Genomic DNA, 14,278 nt, shown 5'->3' with positions numbered 1-14,278 from the left:
GAAAAAGTTATGCACGTTTGAAGTTTATGGTTAAAAAATGAATTCTGTAGAAGTTGTAGAAAATTGAGGTCTTGCATACACACGACCCATGCGTACGCATGAGGGGTGTTACAGAATTGACAGAGTTTCATGTGCATACCATGCGTACGCACAAAAGCCAAGTTATGCGTACGTACGACCCATGTGTACACACAACTTGCATTACAGAATTGAATGTTTTTTATATGTACGCACGACTGTCCTGTTTTTTAAGAAAATGTGATTTGTGCTATTTTTCCTATCCAGTTCACTTTTTCACCTCTGTAACTCCTGTTTAAGGTCCACTAACTAGGATTTAAGCTTGGAAATGAGTTTGAGCACAATTAAGGGATGAAATTGATAAGTTTAAATAAGATTGTGGGTTGAAATGTCAAGAATACTGATAAGATTGGTGGTGGTCTGATCATATTTGTGCTGGCAAGGGCCAGGGTTATTCCCGCTTGCATACTTGTGCTGGCAAGGGTCCGGGTTATTCCCGCTTGCATACTGAACTGATGATTATATGTGATAATTTAATTGTTGGGAGCAAAGAAGGAAAGCTGTGTTGGTTTGACATGGACCTTTCATCTAAACCTTATAAAACTATCAAGTAAGTTTTGTTATTATCTATTGAATAAGCTAAATATTACTTCACTACATTGGCATTCATCTTACCCCTTTTGTTTGTTCTTTTGTTTGCTAGAAAGAAGTTTTGCGTCTTTACAAGTGCAAGATGAAAGCAAGTTATGATTGAATCAACAACAGATAATTGTATTATAAGGAAAAGTATGAGGAGACAATAGCTTTATTGTACAATGTATACAATGGGGTTTAATTGTAATTAAAATTAAATTATGGATAATTATTTAATTTTAAATTCTTTCTAATTTAAAATTTGAATTAAATAGCTACTTATTTTAAATTCAAATATTAGAGTCAGTTTTTCTTTTTTAACATTAACCCTAATTCTAATTCTTCTTCAGCGCCGTTCTTCTTCTTCTTTCCTCTCAGCGCCGGCATTCCTTCTTCCTTCCTCGCGTTGCCACCCTCCACCGCACTGAGCTCCCCTCTCGCGTTGCCCTCTTCAATCGCGCCTCAGCGGGCGCGTCCTCCCTCATGTTGCCCTCTACCATACTGCCGCGACACCAGCCATCGTAGGCACGGTCATTGAAGCTCGCCACTAGGAAGCTGTGCGAAGGCCTCCTCCCTGCTCGTCACCGAGATTGTTGCGATGCTCTCCCTGACTGACGCCCACTAACACGGTAATCTCCTCTTTGCAGTGCTGTTTCAATTTTTATGTTCTTCGTGCCAATAACTTTCCAGGTTTAAATAAAAGTGTGCTGAATATTTTGTATTTCTTTTTTAAATATGTTGGAGTTTCTTTTTCATGAGGTTGAATGTTTAATTTACTCATGCTGAATTTTTTTTCATGGATGAGACTTACATAAACTATTATTTTGTGGCTTTGAGAAGACCAAAGCTTTTGGGATGTTATTGAAGAAGAGTCAAGGTCTTTGGGTCATCTTTGGGTCCTCTTGTTCTACTCTATAGAGTATGTTTGTGTGATACCTAGGATTTAGATGTTCTTTCATTTTGGAAACTGAGCACCATGGAAACTAAGCTCAGCACTACAAGAAGGGATTTTGCAGCAGAAATTTTTGGCTCTTCTGCTAAGCCTAGATCAATCAGGGCTCAAGCTTCTTCTGGTTTTTCTTATATTGCTTATTTATGCCTTTGATTTATTTGGTTTATTAGATATATTCTGAGATATCTATAAAGTTCATCAATGATATGTGAACTATGAGGTGGTTGATTTTGATTTGCATATACACATGTATATTAGATATACGTGATTTTCATTTTCATACCTAGACTGCTAACTTGATATCTGATTTTATTGTTAAATTACAGCAAAGATTCATATTGCAATAGAAAAGATGATTTGTTGGATAAATGGGCATGTTTGACAATATAAAAATAGAAATTAATGCATCGTAATCATGGATCAATTTATGGCTTTGATTTTGATTCATTATTTTTATATAGTTTTTCACTATTTGAAGTTGCTATGTTGTCATAGACGGTAGGTTGTCTAACATCTTTAAATTGAGACACAATTCTGCATTTTATTGTGTTGTTTTTGTTGAGTATTTATATTCTACGTTGCAGGATGAAATATGTAAATCCATTTCTAAAATAGGTGGTATTGATGCAATACTCAAATGTATAGAGGACAGTGGTGAGCAACACAATAAAGTTGTGGCCAAAGTGTGTTGCTCATTACTTTCGAAGGTATAAGTCGAAACCATTTCTCCTCAAAGGCACCTGGAGGGGAAAAAAAGAGAAAAAGAAGATAGGGGTGTTTCTATGAAAAATAATTATTTTTCTACTACCTATAGTTCTTTTGAGCCAAAGTTTATTTTGGTATTTATATTTTTATTTGTTAAAAGGAAGCTATACCACTTGGAGCTGAATCTGTTATAACCGTAATGTCCTTGCATATGTTACATGATTGCCATTTTTCACACTACACCCAACTTTGAAGATATTGTCAACTTTAGCAAAACATCTTTCTAAAGTTGAATGTAACATCATTCTTTTTTTAATGTTGAAAGACTCACTTTGTATCTTAAATGTTTAATTAATCAGTTGGCAAGAAATGATACAAATAACAGTAAAATTGTTGGAAAAGGTGGGATGGATAAGCTAATTAAACTTTCAGCCGGGTTTAATGATGATCCTTCGGTTTTGCAATAGGTACAAACCTGCAATTTCTATTGAGAGCTTGTGTAAAATTGTTCAAACTATTAATGACACTATTTTGTAAAGATTTAGTGAAAATTTCCTGGTTTAATGTAAATTGTGCTGCTCCAAATGGTTTTAATTATTTATTATGCTTAATTGTATAATTATGCTTCCGTAGCTTTATTAATCCAAACTCCAAAGGATGTGAATTAACTGATTCTACGGTTGCTTTTGAAATGTGGAAGGAAATACTGAAATTCATATTTATTATGCAAATTCCTGTCTTCTGATAGATTTGATCCTTATGATTGCCAATATTTATAAGATCTAGTACATGTCCTGCAGAGACTCTTACAAAAAAGGTTTCCTGATATACTTGGATTTGTACCATATCTTGCATCTCAAAGCATAATAGAAATGGCGGAGAGGACAGAAGCTATCAGTGAAAATACAATTGTTTCTTCTTCAAGTCCAAGAGTTTTGAGAATTGGGGTGCTGTTTACTTTGAATTCCGTCATTGGAAGATCAGTAAAAGCCACAGCCACCTATTGAGAATCCTTTTCTGAAGACCCTTAAGAGAACAAAGTCTGGAAATGTTGTAGGATCAATAAGGGTGTTGAATGATGTGGGCGAGCTTAACAAGTTGCATAGGGATTGAGATATATCATATACTATACTTTAAGCCGTTTAAACGATGTTCATTTTACTATAATTACAGATGGTTCTATCCATTCTAAAGTGAATGGTTATTTTGGTTATACTATTTGTAGTACAATTTATTACCCTGTTGTGTTAATGTAAACAAAAAAATTAAAAGAAAAAATAAAATAGGTTGGATGTTCATTTTACTAGGTAGGTTGATGGTTGTTTTCATTCTAATTGGATGTTTAATTGATTTGGATTGAATTTAACATAATTTTGCCTGGTTAGAAGACTTTGTTAAAAATATTGTGAATATGGAGTCTATTATAAACTGAAATTTTACTAACACGCTTAATTTTGTTTCAGTTAGTCATTTTCTTAAAATTAAAATTAAAAAATTATTAAATATATGTCATTATTAGATTAAGTGTCTAATAAATGAACAAATTAATCGGTGTGTTTAATATAATAAGAATTCTTGCTGTTTATATTACTCTTATTTATTGATTTTTTTTCCGCATCAATGATTGAGATAAATCATGTACTATACTGTAAACCATTTAAACTAAGGCAGATGTTCATTTTACTATGATTGTGAATGGTTATTTTGATTTTAAAGTGGATGATTATTTTGGGTATACCATTTGTAGTATAATTTATGACCTTATTATGTTGATGTAAGCAAAAAATTAAAAGAAAAACTAAAATAGGCTAGATATTCATTTTACTAAGTAGGCTGATGGTTATTTTCATTGTAATTTGGATGTTCTATTTATTATTATGTTTCTTTTAGAGGAAAAAATAAATTAATAAAGAAGTTATAACTGTATTCAAAAATGCGTGATTAAGGACAAATTAGGATTAGTGGTCACTGAACATAGCACGTAACTTCCTATTTGAGATCTTATAGGCAAATTGACTCTGCTCTTTAATTTCTTTAGCTATTTTTGGAACGCTATGAATAGTTACTCACGCAATAGGTTCTCTGAAATCCAACGCAAGATTCTTTTCAGTTTATAACCAACTAAGAAAAATTATAATGACATGAGCAAAAAATATTGTAATCATTCCAGCTGCTAATACAAATAATTATAAGACTCATGCAGAGAAATGATGTCTTCAGCAAGAATTTAAGTGCTCTGAGAGACCGACTCGACCAATCATAAACACAACAATCAGAAAGGTAAATCAGAATCACACAATGCACCAATATGGCACACCCACACATCAAAGTCATTAGTGAAATTCAACCATCCAAATATTTATTAAAATAACCATCTGTTCCATGCCAATTCAGGAATGAATATTCGAGTTCAGAGTCCGCTTTAAGGACCATATATACATTTTCTTACTAAGATATAAGACAATCTTCAAACATCACCGTATTCAAACAATATGAATGATGATCATATGTGATCTCAACTTCAAACATTTATCAATATAAGACATCCTACCAACATGAAAAGTTCTTCAACGCCGATAAAAAGAAAAATAATTTGGGTGGTTGGGAGCCCAATCAGAGTCCACAATTAATCTTGCAATATCTATCATTGATGCTAAAAAGGAGAAAATTAGATCAAGATTTATTATTCTTCAATGTAATATTTCAGATTCAATGAAGACTTTAAGCATAATCATTACCCACCAACACATGAACCACAATCATTAGCACCAGGGGAATCAAGGGGGCTATCAAAATGTCCATTCACTAAATCAACAAGCATATCAAGATCCTAAACTAACTACATACTCCACAGTCTCTGCGATAATAAACAGCAACCACGGCTTTCTCACCATGGGTCATCAGGGATTTAATCAACAGCATATATACACATTCAAACATGCAACAGTGATTATCAATCCAAAAAAAAACAACAAAACCCACTTACATTGGATGATTATGATTCTTATAGGGGTGATGTTCTTTGAGTTTCCGATGAACTGTACGTTGACGAGCAGGTGGGGGTTTCTTCCCTGGTCGGCTGCTCCGATGGTAGGAGATGAAAGCGCCCACGCGAGGAGAACTCGGCTGCTGCACGGTTCGTGGGTGACGGCTCCTTGAAGGCATTCCCGATCGCCGGCGTCGCGCACAGCTGCTCCGTTGCAGAGACGGCGGGACCAAGATGGCGCCGTTCTTGATACCAACGATGAGGATTAATGGGTTGATGGGTGACTTTTCTCGGTTGCAGAAGGAATTGGGTGTGAGAAAAGATTGAGAGGGTTTGGGTTATGCGCCGTTACTGCAGTGTTCAAAGATAGGAAGGGTTTGGGTGTGGGGGGGGGGTAGGAAAAAAGGACGAAACAAAAGGGTTGGGTGATTTGGGAAAAAAGTGTAATTACAAGAAATTGTATGGTATGTTAAACTAAACAGCCAAAATAGGATTAGGGTTATTAATGGGTTAATTCTTTCTATTAATATTAATTGGATCTAATAAACGACCCATTGTATACATTGTATACATATTTCATTGTCTCCCTAGTGGTTCTCGTATTATAAATATAAAGCTCTAGAATATTTCAAGTAAAATGGTCTTGAAAAATAAGTGTATTCATAATTGCTTTATGAATTTAAAGTTGACAGGCACATATGACTTTTACTATGTTAGTTTTCTAAAATTGGAAGTGGTCAAAATGCTCTAGGCATTGAAGTAGCAGGAAAGGTGCAATTGGTTCTCAAAAATTGGAGTAATATCCTGGTGTAATAATTGTGTGACTTTATTTTATGATTAATGTTATACTTTGTAGCTTTATATTATTATTTATATTAAGTTATATTGTATTATATAACTTAAGATAGATCAATTATATCTTATAAATTCAGGATATGTTTGAACTTCGCTACTGTTCATTCTTTGGATTAAGTTATATTGTATCTATCATACTAAGCAATAATTAGTTACGATAATGTTTAAGTCACTAATAACTTATATTAACTGACAAAGTAAAAGAAATTAGTAATATAAAATTGTAACATGTAGAAGAAGGATAAATTAGTGTATAAACTAATAAAAAATAACTCAATAATTTGACTTTCAAAAAAATAATAAAAATATATAAAAAATATATTATATAGTGCAACCTTCTAATATTATCATGCTGCCGCTCCACAAATTTTTACCATGAAATCCAATGCAATGTATAAGATTAAAACTCAAAATGCCATTATTGGAAGTAGTTATTTAGACAGCTCCTGCAAATATCAATTATCTCTAATTGGTAAATCAAAAATCAAAATTATAAGCCTTCAATAGAGCCTTCACGCAATTAAATTGCCATGCTAAACTCAGCAGTCAGCAGGGATCCAAGAATGATTCATGATGCAATTAACATTTAAGAATGTGTCTGTATAGGTTTACAATTATATAAAGTACACTTAAGTATCATTTGTTGAGCTTAAATGAAAATAATAATTAACACTTAATTCGTGGCCTTTTTATAAACTTTATTTAAAATAACTACAATATTTAAGAAGATAAAAGAAAATCGAACTAAATGATACAAAAATAAATTAGAGGTATTGAACGTGTTCCTAAAGCCCATATATTTACACTCAAAACATCATACATTTTCTAGAGTTATAATTTCTACTTCTTGCTTCTTCTTATTTACACCAAGCAATCTGGCATGGGAAATGTATAAAGAGAAATACTAAGCTTTTTCAACTCGATGCCCTTTTGATCACTGTGATAAAGTAGGTCTTTCATTTGTTGTTTGAAAACTTCCAACCTGCATAATTATGCATAAATTAAAACATCAAGTTATGAGAATGGAAGTTATCAATATTGAAATAAAAGATAAGTAACTTAAGGATGGTTGGCAACTTGGAAGAACATATATCAACATTTATAGAAATAAGTAATAAATAACATCAAATTTGTTTTGAGACAAGCATCCAAATCATAAAAGGGTGAAATATTATCTTTTAAACTATGCCATTAGTCATAATAAGTTAATAGCCTCTGGCTAAGCATTAGTTTGTCTTGAGAAAGGAGTTCTAATCTGTCTAAAAAGGATAAAATCAACCAAATGTGTATGCAGCAATTATTTTAGTTCTAAGTAAGATCTCATGAAGGGGCTTTTTAATCAAATATGTTCCTCTATTCAAATATACTTTTAGATTTGAACTTACATATATAACACTATAAATTCAACTCCATTAAACAATAGTAAAAGAGATTGGAAATTTTGTTAAGAAAAAATTATATATATGATACGATGCAAAGTTCTGATTCAATCAAAAACAAAGAGAAAGAAAAATTGCACTTCCTATTCAAATTGTGTTGGTTTGGTTAAATCAAAGAGACAAGTCTTTTTTTTTTTTTCAGAAAAAGTTTTGCAAGTCAAGTTAGATATGAAATCTTCACACAATCAGACACCAATTAATAATTATAAATTTGCAAAGAAAAATTCATTGTACTTGTTGTCAATTGCAGTGTTCAGTTAAGGCAATACATTTTCTTTTCCACCCTTAAAATAAACACGATGGTGCGAAGACAACAGGAAAATCTCCAAATACACAAAAATTACCATAGAAAAAGCAATAAAACAAAATAAAGTAAAATGAAACCTGAGTAGTTTGTAGGGGTAGAGACGAAGCACAAAAATACAGAGGGACCGGGAAGTGTGGTGTGGTGCCAGTAGAAGGAGTAGTGGCGGTGCTTAGTGTAGGCAGCAACGTGACGGTGGTAGCTGCAGATATGTGACAAGAACGTGAACATTAGTGGAAAAGTTATAGCAGAGACATTTTTTTCATCTCTGAAATTATGATTAAAATGAAACCTGAGTAGTTTGCAGGGATAGAGACGAAGCACAACAACGCAGAGGGACTGGAAAGTGTGGGATGACGGCGGTAGGAGCGGTGGCGGTGCTGAGTATAGACAGCGACAACGACAGTCGTAGCTGCAAAGATGTGACAAGAATACGAAGATTAGGAAAAAAAATTCTAGCAGAAGCATCTCTTTTATTTCTGAAATTATAATTAAAAAAAAGAGAAAAAATCAAAAGGGCAAAATTTTAATTATTAATTTTTTTTAAAATAAAAAAAATAGGATTCAACTAATAAATATTTTTAGATGGATTAATGATACTCCCACATAAAATGAGGAATAAGAAATCTATGGCCTATTACTTATTATGGGTTAAAAACTATAAATACTAGTTTGCTCACTAAATTATTGTCACAGTTTTTTTTTTAAAATAAAGATAAGAACCCTAAACACGGGTGTATGGATACTTTCTTAATTAATTATTGCAATTTGAACTTCACACGGTGAGGTAAGAAGACTTAGGAGGGAGCGAGTTAGGGTCGTCAATGTGATGGGCGGCAGTGGCGGTAGTGGCGGTGGTGGTGGAGGAGTAGCTGTTGGCAAAGAAGATGTAATAGCGAAACTCAAGGACGACGGCGACTTTGACAGGCTCCGTTTGAAGATCATTCGTAAGCTCAAGGACAATGTACGCCTTCCCCCTCCCTTCTCTTTCTCTCTTTCCTACCCTCACTCCCACTTTTCCTCTTCCTTATTTTAGGGTTTCAAATTCCTAATTTGATTTATGATCTAATTATCAGCAATATAAGATTATCTTGTGATCAGTAACAGTGAACCTCGCAATTTATTGTTACAGGAAGAGCTGCGACAACATATTGCCTCAATTGTGAAGCAATCAGCGGCTCTTAATGGTGCCGGAGCTGAGAATAAGAAACCTAGACAACTTTCTGATGCCATATATCATGAAGTTGGGTAAGTAAATCCCCATCCTCAGGTATTCAGTTATTCTGTTCAAATTGCATCTTGTTCATAGTTGTTAGCTCTTTTACTTGAGTTTTCTGATTGAATTGCATTTTAATTGTGTATTCTACTTATAGTTGAGTGAGTTTATGTGTATGGAATTTTTATTTGCTCTATCGTTTGTTTGTTCTCAGTGACAAAGTAATGAGTCAGATATCTGATAGCTTGTGGCAAATAATTAGATCAAATGATGGTATGAAAACTGAAATTGCGGAGACAGTGCAATCCGTGTATGACAAGCTGGTGAATCCAAAGGGGGAAGAGGAGGTTCCGGTTTCAAATTCCAAGGCAATGCCAACTCAGAGACAACAAGGTGAAACAGGTTCAGTTACTGAGAAGATTGATGATGATATGTTGCACGAGAATGAGCCTGAAGAGCCACCGGGATTCACCTTACATAATCATGTGAATAACAATCAGCTAGACCATGATCAACGGAACCATGATCAAGGGAAGCCACAATCTCATGGGCAAGGATCTTCTGCAGAGCAGCCCGAAGATTCCCATGTATCACTGGATCCACCCGGTGAAAGCGATGATAATAACAATGCTCCTCCTGGTTTTTTGAGGCCTGACGAGCAAAATCATCTGTCTGATTGTAGTGATGAAGATCCTGATGTGCCTCCTGGTTTTGGTTGATGAATTGCAATTTGTTTCAATTTCTTCCTTTCCAGGCACTGCCCTTTTATGGTTGGATACCACAGATGCCAATTCTTCTGCAATTGTTTATGTAAAGCCAACTAAAAATATGTGCCATTCTGAAAATGTCTCTTTACATCCGAATCTTATTTTGGGTCCCCTATTCTTTTAAATTAGCATGAGGTTAGATATTATCTGCCATGTTTTGTTGGAAATCATCCTGAAAAATTGTCCAAAATGGATGCTGGATCTTTTCAAGGAACATTTTTGAAATCTTTACAAGTGTTCTGTCTATTTGTCATTATTATACCCTGAACATAGACTGGTTAGGCTAAGTTTCAGAGCTTTTGTTTTACTATTTGTTGAGTTGCTTTATACAAAGAAATGATGTATTCCTTGGAGAGGTTCTATTGTTAGGCATATTTCCAGATTTAATAGCTGCATACTTTTTTAAAATTCTAGTATCTGTCTTTGCAAAGATCTTCAGCGTCTACTGTTCCATGACATTGTGAACAATAATACTTTCACTTCCTTAACTTGCTTTGGCAGTGCCAAACCCAAAATATTTGCTCATACTTGAAAGTAAGGCTTCAAAATCTTATGATGATATAGTTAAATTTTGATTATGCATCACATTAATGGAGTGAAAATAGAAACAAAGATAGTGAAATTGTAGGATTTCAGCTTTTCTTTGCACTTATTACATGTACTAGCTAGTTTCTGACAATGGAACTGATTGTCTGGACTTTGGTAGTGCAACTTGTTACTATTACTAATTCACTTGATTCTATGTTATACAAACTTTACCAAGATAGGGCTTCTTACAATGTGTTTGGCAGAGACCCATGCTAGTGACCCTTGAGCATAATCTGCTGTCTTATTAGCTGAATCTGTACGGCTGAATGCCACTGAATATGTCTCTTTTTGGTTTATTTCCGAAAAGTTAAGTTTATTTGGCTGGATTGTCACAGAAACCCCTTCTGGTGCTGTAACCATGACATCATAAGATGAATAGGCCTCACCAACATTTGTCACAGTCCTTGTGAATGTCTGCGAGGAACCAAGTGCAATAGAAAATGAGGGATAATTGAGTTGTGCTTCAGGAATGCTTGATGTTTCAGAGCACTTAATTGTTCTCTGTGCAAGGTACCCAATTTCCCTATTATTGTAGCCTAAACCACAAAGATAAGGTATATAATCATCAGGTTCAATATCATAAACTAGTCCTGGATCATTTGCTCTCGATGGATTCACATGGCCGGAACCTGTGGCAAAGAGATCTGCAGGTTGATTTCTCTCATCAACGATGGGTGTGTGTTCTAAATTTAGCGTGTCTGCAGAAGTCATTATGGCAGATTTAATGGCTGCTGGTGACCAGTCAGGATGAGAGCTTTTTAGCAAAGCAGCAATTCCGCTGAGATGTGGGCATGCCATTGATGTGCCGGACATAATGTTGAAGGTGGATTTAGAATCAGTGCTGTTGTCGAGGGGGAATGGCCAGGCAGCTAATATGCTACTGCCTGGCCCTATGATATCTGGCTTCAAAATACCAGGACTCGGCAAATTCGGACCTCTTGATGAGAAGGATGTAACAGCAGGAGCCAGGGAGTTTCCGATGATAGTTCCCTTAAATAAAATGGTTGCTGTAGGTGTCGCGGTGGAATTTATATAGCCTTTTATCTTCAATCCAGCAGCATAGCTTACATGTGTTGCAGGTAACACATGTACATCAGCTGATAGACTGAAGCCACTGATTTCATCATTCATGAGAATCATGGCAGCCCCACCAGCTCTTCTCACTTCATCCCCTTTTGCAATTCTTGCTATTCCTCCTCCTCTTTCGCACAAAACAACTTTTCCTCTGAAGTCGGTGTCACTCAAGGATCTGTTAGCGCATAATGCAGATTGTTGGTTGCCATTCTTGCCAGCATATGCCAAGGGCAGCAATGTTGAAGGAAAACTGGAAGGCTGGAAAACAGATTCACCATCAAATTCTTCCCCATTTCCAAGCTTCGCTGTTGCTACAATGGTTCTGTCAATAGTGCTTGCTCCAACAGTGAGAATCCATGGGGCTCCATTAACTATAGTGCTATTAGAGGGGCCAAGATTTCCTCCTGCACAACTTACAAATATTCCTTTCTGAATTGCTGCAAATGCACCTATTGCAGTGCTATCATTGTAAAATGGAGGGGGCTCGCTTAGGCCAAGAGATATTGATATTATATCGACCCCATCCTCCACGGCTGCATCTAATGCTGCCAGTATATCAGCCTCGGGGCAGGGATCTCCGAAGCATACTCTATACATTGCCACGTGAGCCAAAGGAGCCATCCCTGTAGCTGTGCCTTTGGCATTTCCCAATACTTCTGCATAATCCACAAAGGCACCAGCTGCAGTGCTGCTTGTGTGAGTCCCATGTCCATCTTCATCAATAGGTGGCACATTTTGAGTTCCATTCGTTGCTGTAGCTGCAATGTTGAAAGTCCTTGCACCAATTAGTTTGTTGTTACAAGCTGTTTCATTTAGTTCGCATTTCCCTTTCCATTTCGGAGGTGGGGGCGGCATTCCTGCATCATTGAACGAAGGATGATTAGGTGTGATGCCAGAGTCCACCACCCCAATAATAACCCCCTTGCCGAGATTTGATTGTTTCCACAGTCCCATTTGTTGCTGCAGCCCCAAGAATTCTGGGGTATGCGTCGTTTGACGATGGAGTATCCTTTGTGGATGAGCTGAGATAAAACCATCCTTCTTTTCCACCTCTCTCAGCTCCTCTTCAGTGAGTCTTGCAGCAAAACCACTCAGCACATTCCGGTACGAATAAAGCATTTTTCTTGGCTGTTCCTTAGTGCTCGTCGTAGTGGCAGGTGGCGGCATGAATGAGTTGTGCCAGTTTATCAAATCTTCTGACTGCGTGAATATCTTACTCTCTGGCTTTCTCACATGGATAATGTATGTTTGAAAACTGTTTGTCTCAGTTTTCTCAGTGGTGGGGTTCAGTACACTTCCTCGAGTAAAATGAATATGGAAGCTCAACATGAAAATAAGAGCAACAAAATAGAAAACATCCATGTTAGGTAGAAAGAAACTTCGATTTCTGCTTTATGGACAATTATGGAGAGGAAGGCTTTTCAGTTAGTTTGATGGGTTTTGAATATGCATATCTCTCAACATATATATACACACACACATAAATGATAACATGAGCATGTACAATTCAGCAATTAACTGAAGCCGGCATTTACAAGTGGTAGTGGACTAGTCGTTATCTTGGTGTAAATAAGTAATAATAAAGTAACTTGTCACCAGTGTCATGAAATGATTTTGATTAACATGGTTATGTTTGTCGGGAATCATGATCCTCATTTTTAACTTCCGCAGATTACATTTCTTTAGACAATTCTTCTTGTCCCGCGTTGTTGAACATTACCATCCTATGTCTATACCTTCTGCAATTTATGTCCTATTGTTTTTGCCAAGCTGAACATTTCTACTTAGAGTCTAGGGAATTAACTTTATATGCAGCCATCTTTTTAAAAAATTTTGATTTTAAAATTTGAAAAACTAATTTTACTCTAAAAAAATATACATCCTTCCACATGCTTCACCTCTTTTCATCTCTCCCTCTGCGTCTCTTCTTTCTCTCTGCGTCTCTCCCTCCATGCCACCTCTTCCTCCATACCGCGGTACCGCCTCTCCCTCCACATTTCTTCTTTCTCCGGATCACATTTGGAATTCTTGTACAATAATTTTAATTTTTTTTTTTTTTTTTACGTTTTGGATATCTTTTTTGTTTGTTTTTAAATATTCTTTTTACAATGATTTTAGATTTTTTTTTTCATTTATTTTTAGATGTTTCTTTTATTATATTTTTTATGTTTCTTTTTTTATTTTTTTGGATATTTCTTTTTTAAAATAAAAAAACATCTAAAAAATCAAAACATAACAATCATTTTTTTTAGTTCTGAATGCTTATTTTTATTTTGGATATTTCTTTCTTTTCGATAGTTAATGTAAAGAAAGACGAGAACGGCGAAGAGACTAATCACGTCGGAGAGATGCGCACGGAAGTTGGGCAACGGCGCGGCGAAGGAAAGCAATGGCGTGACGGAGGGAAGTGAACATATGGCGGAGAAAAATAAGGGCGTGGTGGAGGAAAGCACACATTCGGCAGAAGGAAGCGCATATACGACAGAGAAGAGCACTGTGGAAGGAGGCTTTTGTTTGTGAAAAAGAAAAATGTGGGAGAGAGAAATAAAGTGATTAGGATTTCCGATTTCAGATGGTTTTTATTTTTTGCTATAGTAGTAGAATTAACTTTTGGAGTGAATTACATGTTCTTTATGTTTTCTGAATTTTCTCGCAATCCAACTAATAATTGGTTGGTACCCTAATTGTTACCTATCAGAATTGTTTTTATCTATTGACAATTGAGAAATGATTTTGGTAAA

General features: G+C 35.4%; 2 protein-coding genes and 1 long non-coding RNA gene across 3 annotated transcripts; 2 read left to right on the top strand and 1 right to left on the bottom strand.

Moving 5' to 3' along the window:
• The first annotated feature begins 8,586 nt into the window (after positions 1-8,586).
• Positions 8,587-10,102, top strand: LOC112803868 (uncharacterized). Its single transcript, XM_025847324.2, has 3 exons — positions 8,587-8,856; positions 9,025-9,140; positions 9,323-10,102. Exons 1-3 carry the CDS (start codon positions 8,722-8,724, stop codon positions 9,825-9,827), a joined length of 756 nt encoding a protein of 251 aa, XP_025703109.1. The 5' UTR covers positions 8,587-8,721; the 3' UTR covers positions 9,828-10,102.
• Positions 10,103-10,619: 517 nt separating this feature from the next.
• Positions 10,620-13,174, bottom strand: LOC112803859 (subtilisin-like protease 4). The gene has a single exon (XM_025847319.3). The coding sequence runs from the start codon at positions 12,897-12,899 to the stop codon at positions 10,620-10,622; it is 2,280 nt and encodes a 759-aa protein (XP_025703104.1). The 5' UTR covers positions 12,900-13,174.
• Positions 13,175-13,372: 198 nt separating this feature from the next.
• Positions 13,373-14,278, top strand: LOC140173811 (uncharacterized). Its single transcript, XR_011862989.1, has 2 exons — positions 13,373-13,513; positions 13,836-14,278. It is a non-coding gene; the product is annotated as an uncharacterized lncRNA (long non-coding RNA).

Source organism: Arachis hypogaea, chromosome 1, assembly GCF_003086295.3.
Source record: "Arachis hypogaea cultivar Tifrunner chromosome 1, arahy.Tifrunner.gnm2.J5K5, whole genome shotgun sequence".
Taxonomy (NCBI): Eukaryota; Viridiplantae; Streptophyta; class Magnoliopsida; order Fabales; family Fabaceae; genus Arachis; species Arachis hypogaea.
The sequence above is the reverse complement of the archived record's forward strand: the minus strand, read 5'-3'. Positions and strand labels throughout refer to the sequence as shown.

Bases quoted from the DNA above. Each gene is read 5' to 3' on its own strand.
- LOC112803859 (XM_025847319.3), bottom strand. From the start codon at position 12,899: ATGGATGTTTTCTATTTTGTTGCTCTTATTTTCATGTTGAGCTTCCAT.
- LOC112803868 (XM_025847324.2), top strand. From the start codon at position 8,722: ATGGGCGGCAGTGGCGGTAGTGGCGGTGGTGGTGGAGGAGTAGCTGTT. The intron at 8,857-9,024 runs GTACGCCTTCCC...TTATTGTTACAG, and splicing joins TTCGTAAGCTCAAGGACAAT to GAAGAGCTGCGACAACATAT. The intron at 9,141-9,322 runs GTAAGTAAATCC...GTTTGTTCTCAG, and splicing joins GCCATATATCATGAAGTTGG to TGACAAAGTAATGAGTCAGA.